At 52.0% G+C, this 13,923-nt stretch overlaps 1 protein-coding gene across 4 annotated transcripts in view; it reads left to right on the plus strand.

The window, feature by feature from the left end:
* NCAM1 (neural cell adhesion molecule 1) overlaps positions 1 to 12,741 on the plus strand; it is a 348,410-nt gene extending 335,669 nt beyond the window's left edge. For 2 of the 4 annotated variants that reach the window (XM_061144838.1, XM_061144847.1), the window contains exons 16-19: positions 4,222 to 4,429; positions 6,237 to 6,353; positions 7,353 to 8,153; positions 9,581 to 12,741. In XM_061144838.1, coding sequence (XP_061000821.1) covers positions 4,222 to 4,429; positions 6,237 to 6,353; positions 7,353 to 8,153; positions 9,581 to 9,692 — 1,238 coding nt within the window. In that variant the 3' untranslated portion in view covers positions 9,693 to 12,741. The remainder of the gene's footprint in view (positions 1 to 4,221; positions 4,430 to 6,236; positions 6,354 to 7,352; positions 8,154 to 9,580) is intronic. The other 2 variants (XM_061144856.1, XM_061144866.1) reach the window with 1 other exon arrangement.
* Positions 12,742 to 13,923: the final 1,182 nt, after the last annotated feature.

The following is a 13,923-nucleotide window of genomic DNA, read 5'->3' on the forward strand; positions in this document are numbered from 1 at the left end:
AAGGCAACTCACTCCAATATTCTCATCTGGGAAATCCCACGGACAGAGGAGCCTGGCAGGCTGTAGTCCATGGGGTTGAGAAGAGCCGGACACAACTTAGTGACTAAAACAACAAAAAAGTGCCTTTATTTACGTTTTTTTGCAAAAGCACCACATACCCTTTCTTCAGCTTGAGGGACACCTCACTTCCTCTGTAAGTCTAGATTCTTAGTGGTAAAGTGAGTGATCCCTTGGGGATAAGTCTTTGCTCTCTTTCCATCCTTCAAATACATCAGTAATGTCAAGGCTACCAGGTAAGATTACACAGCTCATCCTTGAGTGGTGAGTCATAGGAACAACTGTTACTCATCGTAATGCAAGGATGAGAAAAACCTAGAAAACAGTGGTCCTCAAGCTCTTAGTTGCATAAGAATCACTGGGATGCTTGACCAAATCCTGAGCCTGAGCCTCACCCCAGAGATTCTGATTTCCTAGAATGGGTGAACCCCCGAATCTGAATTCTTCACAAAGCACCCCAGGAATTTTGCTGCAAGTGGAGAAACATTATGCTAAAAGGTATTTATTTTTCAACTAGAGATAAAAATCACAAGAATCTGTGAATAAAGATGGGCCCGACTAAGTGTTTCGGTCTTACAGGAAAAAGTCCCACTTGGTACACACTGTGGAGGAGATGGACATTAAGGAACCTATATCCTGTCCTGGGGGCCTTCCCAGGTGGTGCCAGTCATAAAGAACCCACCTGCCAATGCAGGAAACATAAGAGACACAGGTTTGATCCCTGGCTAGGGAAGATCCCCTGGAGGAGGGCTTGGCAACCCACTCCAGTATTCTTGCTAAAGAATCCCCCTGGATAGAGGAGCCTGGTGGGCTGTAGTCCGTGGGGTCCCAAAGAGTCAGACACAACTGAAGCAACTTAGCAGGAGAAGCGTCCTTTGCTGGGAACTGTAGGACATCTAGCGTGCAATGACAGGCTCTTAGAGTTAAAGAGGGCTTGAAAACATCTCCTATCCCAGGCTCTGCCCAGTGCAGGAACCTCAGCCAGAGCGATATAGCATCCTGACCAGGGGGTCTTCCAGCCTCTGCTTAATGCCTCTGGCAACAGGGAGCTCATCTTCCGAGGCAGCTCATACCATGTCTGAAGACCTCTTATTTGCTAGTTCTTTCTCATATGAGCTGAAGTTTGCCTGCCACCTGCTTCGTTTCCATCCACTGGGGGCCCAGGTTGAGACTACCTCTTCCTTTTCGTGACATATCTTTAAGTATTTAGAGGCAGAGTTCTCATCTCCAAGGCTAAACACTGCTCATTTGTGCAGCAAATATTCTGTAAACATTTCTTGTAGGTTGAGTTGTGTTACTTTCCAGGGAGACGAGATACTCAGAGACAAATATGCCTGCTAGGATATTCTAGAGGGTGGGGCAGCCACATAAAAAGCACATCAATGGGGATTTCCCTGGTCGTCCATTGGTTAAGACTCAGCACTTCCACTGCAGGGAGTGTGGGTTCAATCCTTGGTCCAGGAACCAGGATTCTGCATGCTGCACGGTGTGGCAAAAAAAAAAAAAAAAATTCTGTTCATGTCAATGAACAGAAAATGGCAGATGGAAATAGTAGTAAGAAGAGAATTGTTTAGTCACTAAATAGTTGTTTGGTCGCTGTGTCTGAAACTTTTTGTGACCCCATGGACTGTAGCCCAGCAGGCTCCTCTGTTCATGGGATTTTCCAGGCAAGAATATTGGAGTAGGTTGCCATTTCTTTCTCCAGGGGAATCTTCCCGACCCAGGGATTGAACCCACGTCTCCTGAATTATAGGCAGATTCCTTACCACTAAGTCACCTGGAAAGTCAAGAAGGGAATAAAACAGAGTAATGTGGTAGATATGGGTAGAAAGTGCCCTGAGTTATGATGGTCAGAGGCGTGGGAGAGTCTACTGCATGTATGGGACCTATTAGACCAGGGAAAGTGATTTGAATCTTATGTCAATTGAGAGGGAAGACCTCTTGCCCTGCCTTCTGTTTTATGTCAGTCTTATTGCCCTCCTGGCCCTTCCCCAAATGTCTCGTGATGTTGGCCTTGGCCTTCCAAGCCATGCAGCCCTCCAGAGGGTCTGCTGAGCCCAGGGCATGGGTGGATAATGGCTGCCTCTCCCACACAGACCACTTTGCGGTGGTTTGTTTTCCTTCCTTAGAGACGTGACTAGTCCCCTAAAACTATATTTATGTATCAACCTCAGAACATGGTGTTAGGGCCTTTGAGTCCAAAAGTACAGACATTCTTTCCCTGCAGTAATACCTTAGGCTCCTTCTGCAGGAAGTAGACAGTTAACACCTATTGGGTACAGAGGTCAGGAAACCACAGTGGGCTCCAGCCCTGAGTCACGGGGTGGGGAGGAAACCCAAGGCCGTTTTCTTCTTGTTCGGGGAAGCAGCTTTGGGATTCTGAAGACCAGCAAGGCCTGCATTGCTGTTTCTTTCCTTTTGTGTGTGGATGTGTGAGCACCTTGGAGAGGTAGAGTGGACGGTGTGGTGCTGGGGAGATCAGCTCTAGCTGACCATAGGGACCCATGGTTGATTTCCTGCTGCTGAAGCCTAGAGACAGAGTGACCAGAGCTGGGTGCCCTGAGCGTGGAGGCGGTCGCCAGACTTGGATCTTTCTGAGAAATAGGCCATGTCTTCAGTCCTGGGTTGAAACGGGCCAGTGGGAGAGCCTGGTGAGGGGCTGGGAAGCAAAGGAGGCCAAAATATTCAAGATCCTAGGCGGCTCCTCTGGTGCAGAAAGTAGGTTGTCAGTGGTCGTCTCTTAGCTGCTTGGCCGGTGGCCCAGACCCTGAATTGAAGTTAGAAATAAGGACCATCAGGATGGGACAGCTGTTGAAGGAGCCCCGCCGTGCCTGAGCAGGGAACACCGACCACCTGGGGCACAGGAACACAGACCACGTGCAGAAAGAGGATGTGTTCCATCTCCGTCACCCTGGGTTACCTGTTCCTTCCGTGAACTGGCATGTGATGTGGCCGGCAGCCCCCCAGGCAAAGGCCCAGGGAGACCCAGGTTGTGTTGGCCACAGTTCCTGCCTCCAGTCCACAGACGGGTCATCCCAGTGGGTCTGGAGGACACAGGAAGCTTCAGACAAGGTCTGGTGGTGGGATGACACTGCTGTCCTTCTGGAACCCTGTCCTCCCAGAAGAGGAAAGTGAAACAGACTTTTCAGTCTGAGGCCATGGTTCCACACTGGCTTCCACAGAGCTCTGCATGGGCCCTTGCTTCCCCCCAGCACAGCCTCTGCCTTTCCGAAGCTGGTGGGAACCCCCAGGCAATCCGGGGTTCACTGCAGGCACCTAGCACGAACCAGAGGAGGTGCTCTGGAGCTGAGCCTAGGGTCCTTCTGTGACACCACGAGTAGCCCAGGGCCATGGAGGATTCTAGGGGGACACCAGGGAGTAAGACACAGAGGTGGTCATTCGAGTGGGTCCAGCCAGAGCAGGGATGCTGGGCATTGCTCGAATGTGAGACGGTGCGTTTGTCTTGTGGTGGGCACGTGTCCCGTGTGAGTGAGCCTGCCTTTGCGGGAGTGTGTCTCTGGGTGAGTCTGCTGGGTTTCCAGAAGTCTAATCCAAGCGGGCCTGGCTCCCAGATGGTGAGTATTCCCAGACCTTCTACCTTTCCCAGTGGGCCTAGGGAGACCCCCATGTCTCCAGAGCAGGGGGGCTTCATCCGTCTTCCTAGTGCAGTGAAGGAAGGTGTGGTCCAAAGTCGAGATCCTCTGGAGCAATTCCTAAAGAGCAGGAAGGTGTGGGGCATCTTGTCCTCGACATCCCCACAAGCCCAAAAGGAGCCCTGGGGACCCTCCACTCCCCCATCTGAGACCCTCTGCCCCTATCTGGGACCCTGTCCCGGGCAGCTCTCAGGGCTCCCGGGGAGACCAGCCGAGTGCAGGCTGAAACCAGAGGCGGAGACATGGTGCGAGTCTGGGCTCCTGTCCGGGCTAGTGGCTGCCTTGTGCCCCGTCCCCTGGTCTGAGAGCAGGCTGCCATTCCTCTGTCTTGAAGATAGGAAGAGACCCTGATGTCTCAACCCCCAAAAGGCTCAGGGACAGTGGCATTCTGGACACAAATGCTGTGGCCGTCCAGCGGGCTCCACCCCACCCCCAGGACTGTTGCTCTGCAGGTCCGGGTTTGCATCTGCAGGTACTAACCACCCCCATCCCTCTCTCCCTCCCACCCAAGCCAACGGCAGCCCCACCTCGGGCCTGAGCACTGGCGCCATCGTGGGCATCCTTGTCGTGACCTTCGTCCTGCTCCTGGTGGCCGTGGACGTCACCTGCTACTTCCTGAACAAGTGTGGCCTGCTCATGTGCATCGCCGTCAACCTGTGTGGCAAAGCCGGGCCCGGAGCCAAGGGCAAGGACATGGAGGAGGGCAAAGCCGCCTTCTCGTGAGTGCAGACCCACCCCCCACCCCACTGCTAAGCACCCAGGCCGGGGCCCCCGTCAGTGAGCCACCTCAGCCTTCCCATTGCAAGCCCCAAGGGAAGCGAGGCCTTAGAGAAATGTTAGAAGCAGACTCCTGAACCCAACCCCACATCTAGAATCTCATAGAGATTCCCTATGTAGATCAAAATGAGGGCGGTGGTCAGAGCCTAGCCTGGAGGGGAGCTGCCATGGAGAGACCCACTTGCCTTGCCGCCATCCATGCCTCCGTCACTCACCAGATACTTACGGAGCAGCAGCTGCTGTGGGCATGGCGCCGTCACCAAGTGCTAGGGAATGCAGTGAGCAAAACAGATGAAAATGCCTGTCCTCCTGGAGGACGATCCAGACAGAAGCTGTGCTCCAGCATCTCTGGAGAAACAGATCTTGAGGCGAATAGAGGAACCTTCACAGACTGTCAGCAGGCGGGGCTGAGCCGGAGCAAGGTCAGAAAGGACAGAACAAGGAAATAGGTTGTTAGCACCACCCCATGCCAGGCACTGTGTATACACATACGTGTACATACACATATTCTATTACATGCATCATATACATGCTTGCTGCTGCTAAGTCACTTCAGTCGTGTCCAACTCTGTGCAGCCCCATAGACGGCAGCCTACTAGGCTCCTCCGTCCATGGGGTTTTCCAGGCAGGAGTACTGGAGTGGGTTGCCATTGCCTTCTCCAATATACATGCTTACTCATACACATATGTGTTTGTACTTGCATACACATACATCACATACATGTACTACAGCATGTGCATGTACATGCATCATATACACATACATTGTTGTTGTTTAGTCTCTTAGGAAGTTGAGTCATGTCCAACTATTTTGCGACCCCGTGGACTGTGGCCCACCAGGCTCCTCTGTGGGGGATTCTCCAGGCAAGAACACTGGAGTGGGTTGCCATTCCCTTCTCCAGGGAATCTTACCAACCCAGGGATTGAACCCGAGTCTCCTGCATTGGCAGGGGGATTCTTTACCATTGTGCCACCATGGAAGTCCATACAGGTAGACACATACATGTATACATGTGTGTACTTACATGTGCACATTCTTATACATATATCATATTCATGTACATACTTACATATACATATATGTGTGCATGTTTACATATACTTACAAATATAGGTACATGTGCAAACTTACATATACATATACTTATATATGTATCATATACATGTATATACTCAGGTGTTCATGTACATTTTTACCTAATGTATATATATGTACATATACTTAAATATGCACATACTTATATATACTTATATATATACATGCATCATAGACTTGTGTATACTTATATATACTTACACGTGTACGTACATGATATACTTGTTCATTCTTACATATACACATAGGTATGCATATATGTATTTACCGTGTATACACACATAGATGACTTGAGCACTAATCTGTGACAGGTGCTTTCCTCAGTACTTTATATTCATTGTCTCAGTTAATGTTCATAACATCTAGGCAAGTAGAGACTGTACTTCCCGCATTTACAGGTGAGGACACAGGCATGGGTGAGCAGGTGAGGACACAGGCATGGGTGAGCAGGTGAGGTGCCCAGGGTCACGCAGCTGGCAGGAACGGGGGCTGAGATACAGCCCTGGGCTCTGGCTCTGGATGCACCGCACCCCCGCCAGCCTGGGGCTGTGCGCAGGGGGCTGTGCGCAGGTACCCAAGTGTGGCTGGCTTCCCTGGGAGCCCCCTGCCTCCCCCAGCTCCCCAGGATGGAACCAGCAGCGCTCTCTCCACAGGAAAGACGAGTCCAAGGAGCCCATCGTGGAGGTGCGAACGGAGGAGGAGCGGACCCCGAACCACGACGGAGGGAAACACACGGAGCCCAACGAGACCACGCCACTGACAGAGCCCGAGTACGTGGGCGGGTGGGGCCGGGCCCCCCCTGGCAGAGCCCCACACCCACCTCAGCGCCCTACCCACACCTCCGCACTTCCCGCCCGCGGCTCTGGGCCCGGCATCACCGGCCAGAATTCTGGAGTCCTGGGCTAGAAATGCCTGACCCCACTCTCCTCAGAGAGGAGGCATTCGTGGTCCTATCTGGGTGACTGTGGGTGACCTTAAAGAGCTCTGTGCATCAGTGAGATCCCTAGACCCTGGGCCCAGGTCACACACACACACACACACACACACACACACACACCCCGGAAATGACTCAAGGAGACGAAACGTCACTGAGAGAGCTTAGCACATTCTGTTTAGGATTTCCAAGAATTTTAGGGTTTTCTGCCTTTCTTCCTAAAAGGGTGAGGGAAGCTGGGGACCTGGAAAAGCCTGGCCCTGCTGGTCTCTTAAGCCTTGAGGACCCTCAGTCAGAAGGCACGCCCAGCTTTGGGTGTCATGAACGCCAGGCTGTCGTGGGTACCGTGGGTTTAAAGGGAATGGAGTTTGATGGAAGCGCAGAATCTCTGGCTGGACAGCGCCCCAGCCCTGAGGGGCCACGCGGAGCCCCTCTCTGTGGGGCGGCTGGGCCCGATTCCCCAGGGACCTCGGATGCCCGAGGTGGTGGACGCTGAGCTCAGCTGGCCTCTCCCCGGGCCGGGACGTGACAGGGCTCTGCAAGGCCCGCTGCAGATGTAGGGACAGGCAGCCCCAGGCAGGCGGCAGGGGAGTCGGCAGGGAGGAAGGCGAGAGGCCCCCGCCAGGTGCCACGTTCTCTGTCGTCGCCTGTGTCCTCTTCTGCCCACCCGGGCCTGTGCTGCCTCCCACGTCCTCCTCTCTCTGTGGGCCTGTGTCCTGCCTGTGCGTCCCCGCATGCCCGCCCTCGGCCCCTGCCTTGGCCTCCGCCCTGTCTTGGCTTCTCTGTCTGTCTCAGCTTCATCGTCTATCTCTTCTACTTCCTGTCCTCCCCGCAGGCTGCCTGCTGACACCACAGCCACTGTCGAGGACATGCTGCCTTCTGTCACCACCGTCACCGCTAACTCTGACACTATCACCGAAACCTTTGCCACTGCTCAGAACAGCCCCACCAGTGAGACCACCACCCTGACCTCCAGTATCGCCCCCCCGGTCGCGGCCACCCCTGATTCAAACTCTGTGCCCGCCGGCCAGGCCACCCCGTCCAAGGGGTCCGGCGTCTCTGCCGCCTCCCCGGCCCCGGCCCCAGCCCCCAAGGTCGCGCCCCTTGTTGACCTGAGCGACCCTCCCACCCCGGCCCCAGCCACCAGCAACCTGTCCTCTAGCGTGCTGGCCAACCAGGGGGCCGTGCTCAGCCCCAGCGCCCCGACCAGCGCGGGCGAGGCCCCCAAGGCCCCTCCAGCCAGCAAGGCCGTCTCCCCGTCGGCAGCCAGTCCCCTGGCAGCAGCCCCGACGGCCCCTGCCCCGGAAGCCCCCCAGGCCAAGCAGGAGGCTCCCGGCACCAAAGGTCCGGACCCCGAGCCCACCCAGCCCGGCGCCTCGAAGAGCCCACCGGAGGCCGCCAGGGCCCTCGCCAGCCCGAAGAGCGAGGCGGCCTCCGTCAGCACCACAAACCCTGCCCAGGGCGAGGACTTTAAAATGGACGAAGGGAACTTCAAGACCCCAGATATTGACCTTGCCAAGGATGTTTTTGCAGCCCTGGGCTCTCCTGCTCCCGCCGCTGGGGCCAGTGGACAAGCCTCTGAGCTTGCTCCTTCCACGGCCGACGGCTCTCTTCCGCCTGCACCAGCCAAGACCGAGTACGGCCTCTCTCTGTCCGCTGTCTTCGGGTGGTGTCCGTGGTGGTGTGCGTCTGTGCTGTGTCCTCCTTGTTAGCTGTGTCTGCAGCCTCATCCAGGGCTTCTCGGAGGCGACCGTCAGCCAGGGGCTGGGCCAAGGCAGAGAGCAGGCGACAGGCAGGCAGCCGCCTGCTTACTAATTAGGCCATGTTAATTACGTTTTATCCTTATCATCCTAGCGGTGGCATCTCTTGTCCCTGGAGGAGCCCTTGCATTTGGGTCGCTGATGAGCATAGCTTGGGAAGTGAGCTAAGGAGGCCACGGTGCCCTGATCGGCCACCCTAGGGCCCACGGGTGGGGTGTCATACAGGGCCAAGGCCAAGTTCCCACCAGCATGGCATGGTGAAGAGGCAGACCCCAAGGCTTGGTGGGGGGGGGTGGGTAGGATCTGATCCAGAAGCCCCCGAGACACCCAGCCCGGACGCCCACACACCCAACCCACCTGCTTCTGCTTCTCCTGCCCCAAGTGACTCGGGAGATTCAAGCTCCCAAGCCCTGAATGAGGGCCGGGTTTCCCAAGTTCAAGGCCAGGTCCTTCAGCGTACAGGTTTCTTAAATGTGAGGCCAGCATGCAGGGGCACCAGCTGGGCCTGGAGTCTGAGTCTCCTCTGGTGCGCCCTTAGACCAGCTTCTCACTCTCGGGACTGACTGGAGCCAGGAGCGACTGAGTCAGATGGAGGTTTTTACAGAGGCTTCTTGGCTGCTCCCAGATAAGCTGGGGTGCTGCCACCCAGAGTGACGGGGGACCCTCACCAGGAGCTGTAGGGAAATAAAAGGACGGCCCTGCCCACCCAACCCCACTCAGCTCCCCTGGAGCCTGGCAGCCCACTCCAGCCTCTCACCAGACTCCCATGGAAAACTGCCGTGGTAACAAACAGCATCTGCTTATCCTGCCAGGGGAAAGCCCTACAGAGGCATCATCAGGAAAGGCAGAGCACAGCATGGTGGGAGTGCAGACAGGCAGGCGCAGGCAGTTTGCAGAGGGTCCCCTGGAATCAGTATCGGGGAGCCCAACACACGCATCGTTTAGACCAAGCTGGGCAGCTGCTGCTGCAGCAGCCGTGCAGGGTGAGAGGAGGCTGCTCCTGACACTCTTCCACACTCCAGGTAAAGCTGGGGCCAGGGCTAGAAGGGCGCCTTCCTCTGATTCATCGGCTCTCCGCTTTGGCTGCACATCTAGAACCACTTGGGTGCTTTTAAAAGTCACCACATTCTGACCCAGGAGACCAGGATTTCTGGGGACATGGCCCAGGGTCAGTGATTTTCAGGGGCTTCAGGTGATCCGGACATGCAGCTGAAGTTGGAGTCCAGTGCTCTTTTGAGGGACTGGCTGGAGGGTGGCTTACGGCAGACTGTGATCTCAGTGCTGTTTTCCCAATTCTCCGCAGGAAGGGTCCCGTAGAAGCAAAGCCGGAGACAGAAACGAAGCCAGCGCCAGCCGAAGTCCAGACGGTCCCCAACGATGCCACACAAACAAAGGAGAACGAGAGCAAAGCGTGATGGGTGACGAGACACCAGCAAAGATCAAAATAAAAAGTGACACAGCTTCACCAGAGCATCTCCAATATCTCACACACACACACACACACGCACACACACACGCATACACACATCTCATTCCTCTAGTGTCTTTTGCCTTTAAAAAAAAAAAAAAACTAAGCAGATCAACATGGGATCTCCTTTTTGTAGATTTATAGAAAGGGTTCCTTTGTTGCGCACTCACTTGTAAGAAAACGAGACAAAAACGTGAAACCCACAGCCAAACTAGGACACTCGGTTCCCTGAAACCATTTAAAAATCAAACAAAAGGACCCCAAATTAAGAATCTAGGAAGCTCAGAAGAAAAAAGAATCTAGGTTCAGGATTTTGGTGTTGCTGAACCGGCACAGACCGGGTTCAGAGAAATAACTTCCAGACGCTAAGACTAACCGAATGAACAAAGTCCAAGTTTATTTTTCTACTTTCAGTCGAGTTTGAACTCTGTAAAACCTCATAAATAAGTTATAATTTCTGTTCACTTTGTATTTGTTCAGTATGCAAAGTGTGTCCCCCTTCCTAGCTGAATTCAATTCCCACATAGACTCTTGTTTTGTAGGAAGAATGCCAAATGCAGCTTCTGGGGGTAGATCTCAATTTGCAGTATTCGGATTTCTTTTCTTTCTCCTTTTTTTTTTTTTTCTTTCTGCCAACTTTGCTTTCCAGTGTTTACAAGTTGACAAATGTTTGACTTCAGTTGTGTTTCGATGTCCATGTAAAATAGCTGCCTTTTTTTTTTTTTCTTTTTTAAGTTACAAATACTGCCTAGAGGTGTAGGATCCTCCCAGGACAACTTTACAAAATCTAATTGTTTACAGTGGCTCTTCCCCCCCTTCTGATTTGAAATTTTTGCCTGTGTGTGACTCAGGTGAAAATCCATCTCGTTCTGGAACGGTTTTGCTTTTGGGTTTTCGGTTCCGTTTGTTTTTTTTTTTGTTTCCTTGGGGGTTAGACCACTTCTGATTAGTGACCACCTGCCCGTATCTGTGAAAAGGATCTGCTCCCCAGGCATCCCCACCCTTCCTTTTGAAGGACTCTTAGGCTTTGTTGAATGAAGCAGAGAAGATTGTATAGTCGGGGCTGGTCTTGGTGAACACACATTTTTACCCCAAACATCCCCTTTTTTGTAGAAAGCCAAATAAAATATATACATACAATTTCCTTTTGAGCCCAGAATCTAGATTTGAGCGGAAGAGCATGTGTGCTTCAGGGAATTAGTGTCTTTTTTTGGAAATCTGTTGAAGTAAAATAACATCAGCCTTCTGTTCACTTAGGCAGCATTTGTAGAAACAAAAGAAAAAAAAAAACAACCTGCTGTCTGGAGTCATAAGACAACTTTTCCTGGATTGGAAACCAAGTGGGGGGAAAAAAAAATACAGAAACTGTAAGGGGGATGGGAGGGGGGAGAAGGGAAAAGCCAGCCCTTTGTATAGAAATTTTGCTTTTTTTTTCCTCATTCTACTTTAGAACTGCAAGCTTGTGCACTGTGGATGCGTGAATATTTTAGTGTGAAACGTGTTTTTGTCATAGTATTGAAATAAAACTTCAACATAGTTTGGTTGTGGAAGGTATAGCAGATAGTTCAGAAAAAAAAAAACATTCAGGAAACAAAAAATAACTCTTAAAAGGAATTGAAGCCTTTAAACAAAGAATGAAATAGAAACGATGATGATGATGAAGATGATGCTAAGTCAACAGAAATGAGCACTCTGCGGGTACCTTTCCCAAGGTACAGAGGAAGCAGCCAGAGGTTAGGGTGGCAAGACTCCCTCTGCGTCCGTTCTGTGGGCCACTCTCCCCCGTGTTCTGACACTTCTGCAGTCTGGTCAGTGGCGCTATGCTAGATTATTTCAAACTGTGAAAAATAATGGTCTTGTCATTTGCTCAGTGTGGGGTTATTTTGCATTTTCTCAGCTCCTGGGGATGGAAATGGAGGATCCGGGCCTACACAGGTCTGGCCTTTGACCTTAGGGCTTGCACAAATCTTTGGTTCGAATGCACAGGCCCCCAGGACGGAGACAGTGGTTAGAGCACGCAGCAGATGGGAGCTCCTGGGCGTCTGAGACAGAAGGGAGGGCCCAGCGGGGAGCAGTGGGTGGGCTCCTCTGGTTCCCCAGATTGTCAGTGGAATCGATTCCTCATTTTGGGATGGTAATGGCTTCGACCACCTCAGCCAAGCCCACACTATACCTCACTGAGACTGTGCATCTCTCTTTAAGGGGTTGTGGTCAAGTGAACTGATTTTGATTCTGGTGGTTAGGAGGAGGAAGAGGTATGGTTGACCCTCAGATAACCTGGCCCAGGGCAGCTGACTCCCCACCCACCCGCTCCCCAGATCCCGGCTCTGCTGGAACCCCAAACTCTGCCAGCCTTTTGTTCTGCCTCTCTCCCGTCACACGTAGATTTGTCTCTGCATGCATGAGCTTTCCTTTCTTTGAAAAATAAAAAAACAAATCAGAGCAATGCTTTCTCTAAAATCATAGAGGGAGTCGCTTTATTTTCAAGACATTGTATCTTTTATGTTAAGAGATAAAAGCTTATAGTTTTCCTTTTTTAATTTTTTGAAGGAGGGATCACCCTACCAGTTTCCACTGTCTATGTGTCTATATGTGTATGTGCCATACATATGTATTCACATAAAGACCGGCGTGGCCAGGTTCTGCCAGAGGGGCACTCGGGTGCCACGCATGGGGCCTCCGAACCCTGAAGGGCCGTAGTGTATATAATGCAGCTTTGAAGTGGAACGCGGTTTTCACACTTTTCTATGGAGCCTTCCAACTCCCAGGTTTTCACTCTAGGCTGTCTGTCTGGATGGTGGTTATCAGATCTCCATTAACATCTCTACCCAGCATTCCCGACTTCGGGGGCCTTCTCTCTTGTTACAAACTTTTTACCAAGTGAAACATCGATACCACCTTTGTTTCCATTCTCACTGGTGTAAATACTGAGTACTAACTGAGAATTTTGACTTTGCATTCTGTCAGAATACTTGTGTTCAATAAAAATTGAAAGAAAAAAAAAAAGCTGTTATGGCCCAACTGGAATTTATTTCAAGTCAAGGGACGTTTGTCATGTGAATTAAATGTGGAAATGACGCTAGTATGTTTTTTAACACCAGTAAAACCCAGGGTCCTGAGTTTGTGTTGCCTGAATGATCGGGTTTCTAGTCTTTTCTCACAGGTTGATAGAGGCGTCCTCATTGAGAAGGACCAGATATCAGAGTCAGAAAGATTTCATTCAAATCCTGGTTCTGCCACTTTCCTTTTGACATTGGAAGAGTTACTTAATCTCCCCGACTCAGTTTCCGTTTTTGACAAATAGGAAATGCCAAGACTGGTAGACGTGGGTACTGGCAATGAAGCGCCGTGTAGGAAAGCCTTGGCACATGGTAGATAGCCAACAAAGTGAAGGCATGGCTGCCTCCCTGGTGTGTGATAACAGCAAACCCACTGGGGTCACAGCGCACTCCTGAATTCCAAGGTGCCACCCCGAGGTAGACACCTGAGACTTCTAGGATATATAATGCCCCTGCTTATTACTTTTGTCATCCCGCTCAGCACTCGGAGCCTTAATTCAGCCCCCAGGATTTAAAGAAGCCTTTGAGCCAGAGAGTGAAGAAAACTTTGCCTCAGCTCAGAATTCCCTTGCCTACACTACCATGCGGCTGTGTTGGGAAGAAGCAGCCGGTAGGGTTGGGATTATATGTTTAACTATGGAAGCAGCAGTTCCTAGAGAAGAGCTGGCCCGAGGGCCAGGGGGAGGTGAGACCAGCAAAGAACCCAGGGGGCAAAACCTAACTTCTGAGGGCTGGCCCTCTACCTGCACAACCTGAATGATACTGTCCTTGATGTCTGTGGGCCTCACCCTGGTCCCAGCCTGAGTCAGTCTGAAGTCACCCCCAGGGTTTGCTCCTTCTCAGGCCATAAGGCCTGTTTAAAGAACACAGAGCCACGTGCATCTGTGTGGCTTCCTGTGTCACAAATTTCCAGCTGCATATAGTATGCTGAGGGGTGAAAGGAGCACATTGCTTTTCAAGATTCGGATGACTCTCCATTATCCATAAGGGCTTACTTCCAGAACCTTCCTCCTTCAGGCCAGTCTCCTCTCAGCTTCGCTAAGTACTTTTTGAGTGTCTCAAGATGCTCCAGAGACCACAGGAGACAAAACACTCTCCAGGGTGACGTTCATTCATTGC

The sequence above is a fragment of the Dama dama genome, chromosome 1 (genome assembly GCF_033118175.1).
Source record: "Dama dama isolate Ldn47 chromosome 1, ASM3311817v1, whole genome shotgun sequence".
Taxonomy (NCBI): domain Eukaryota; kingdom Metazoa; phylum Chordata; class Mammalia; order Artiodactyla; family Cervidae; genus Dama; species Dama dama.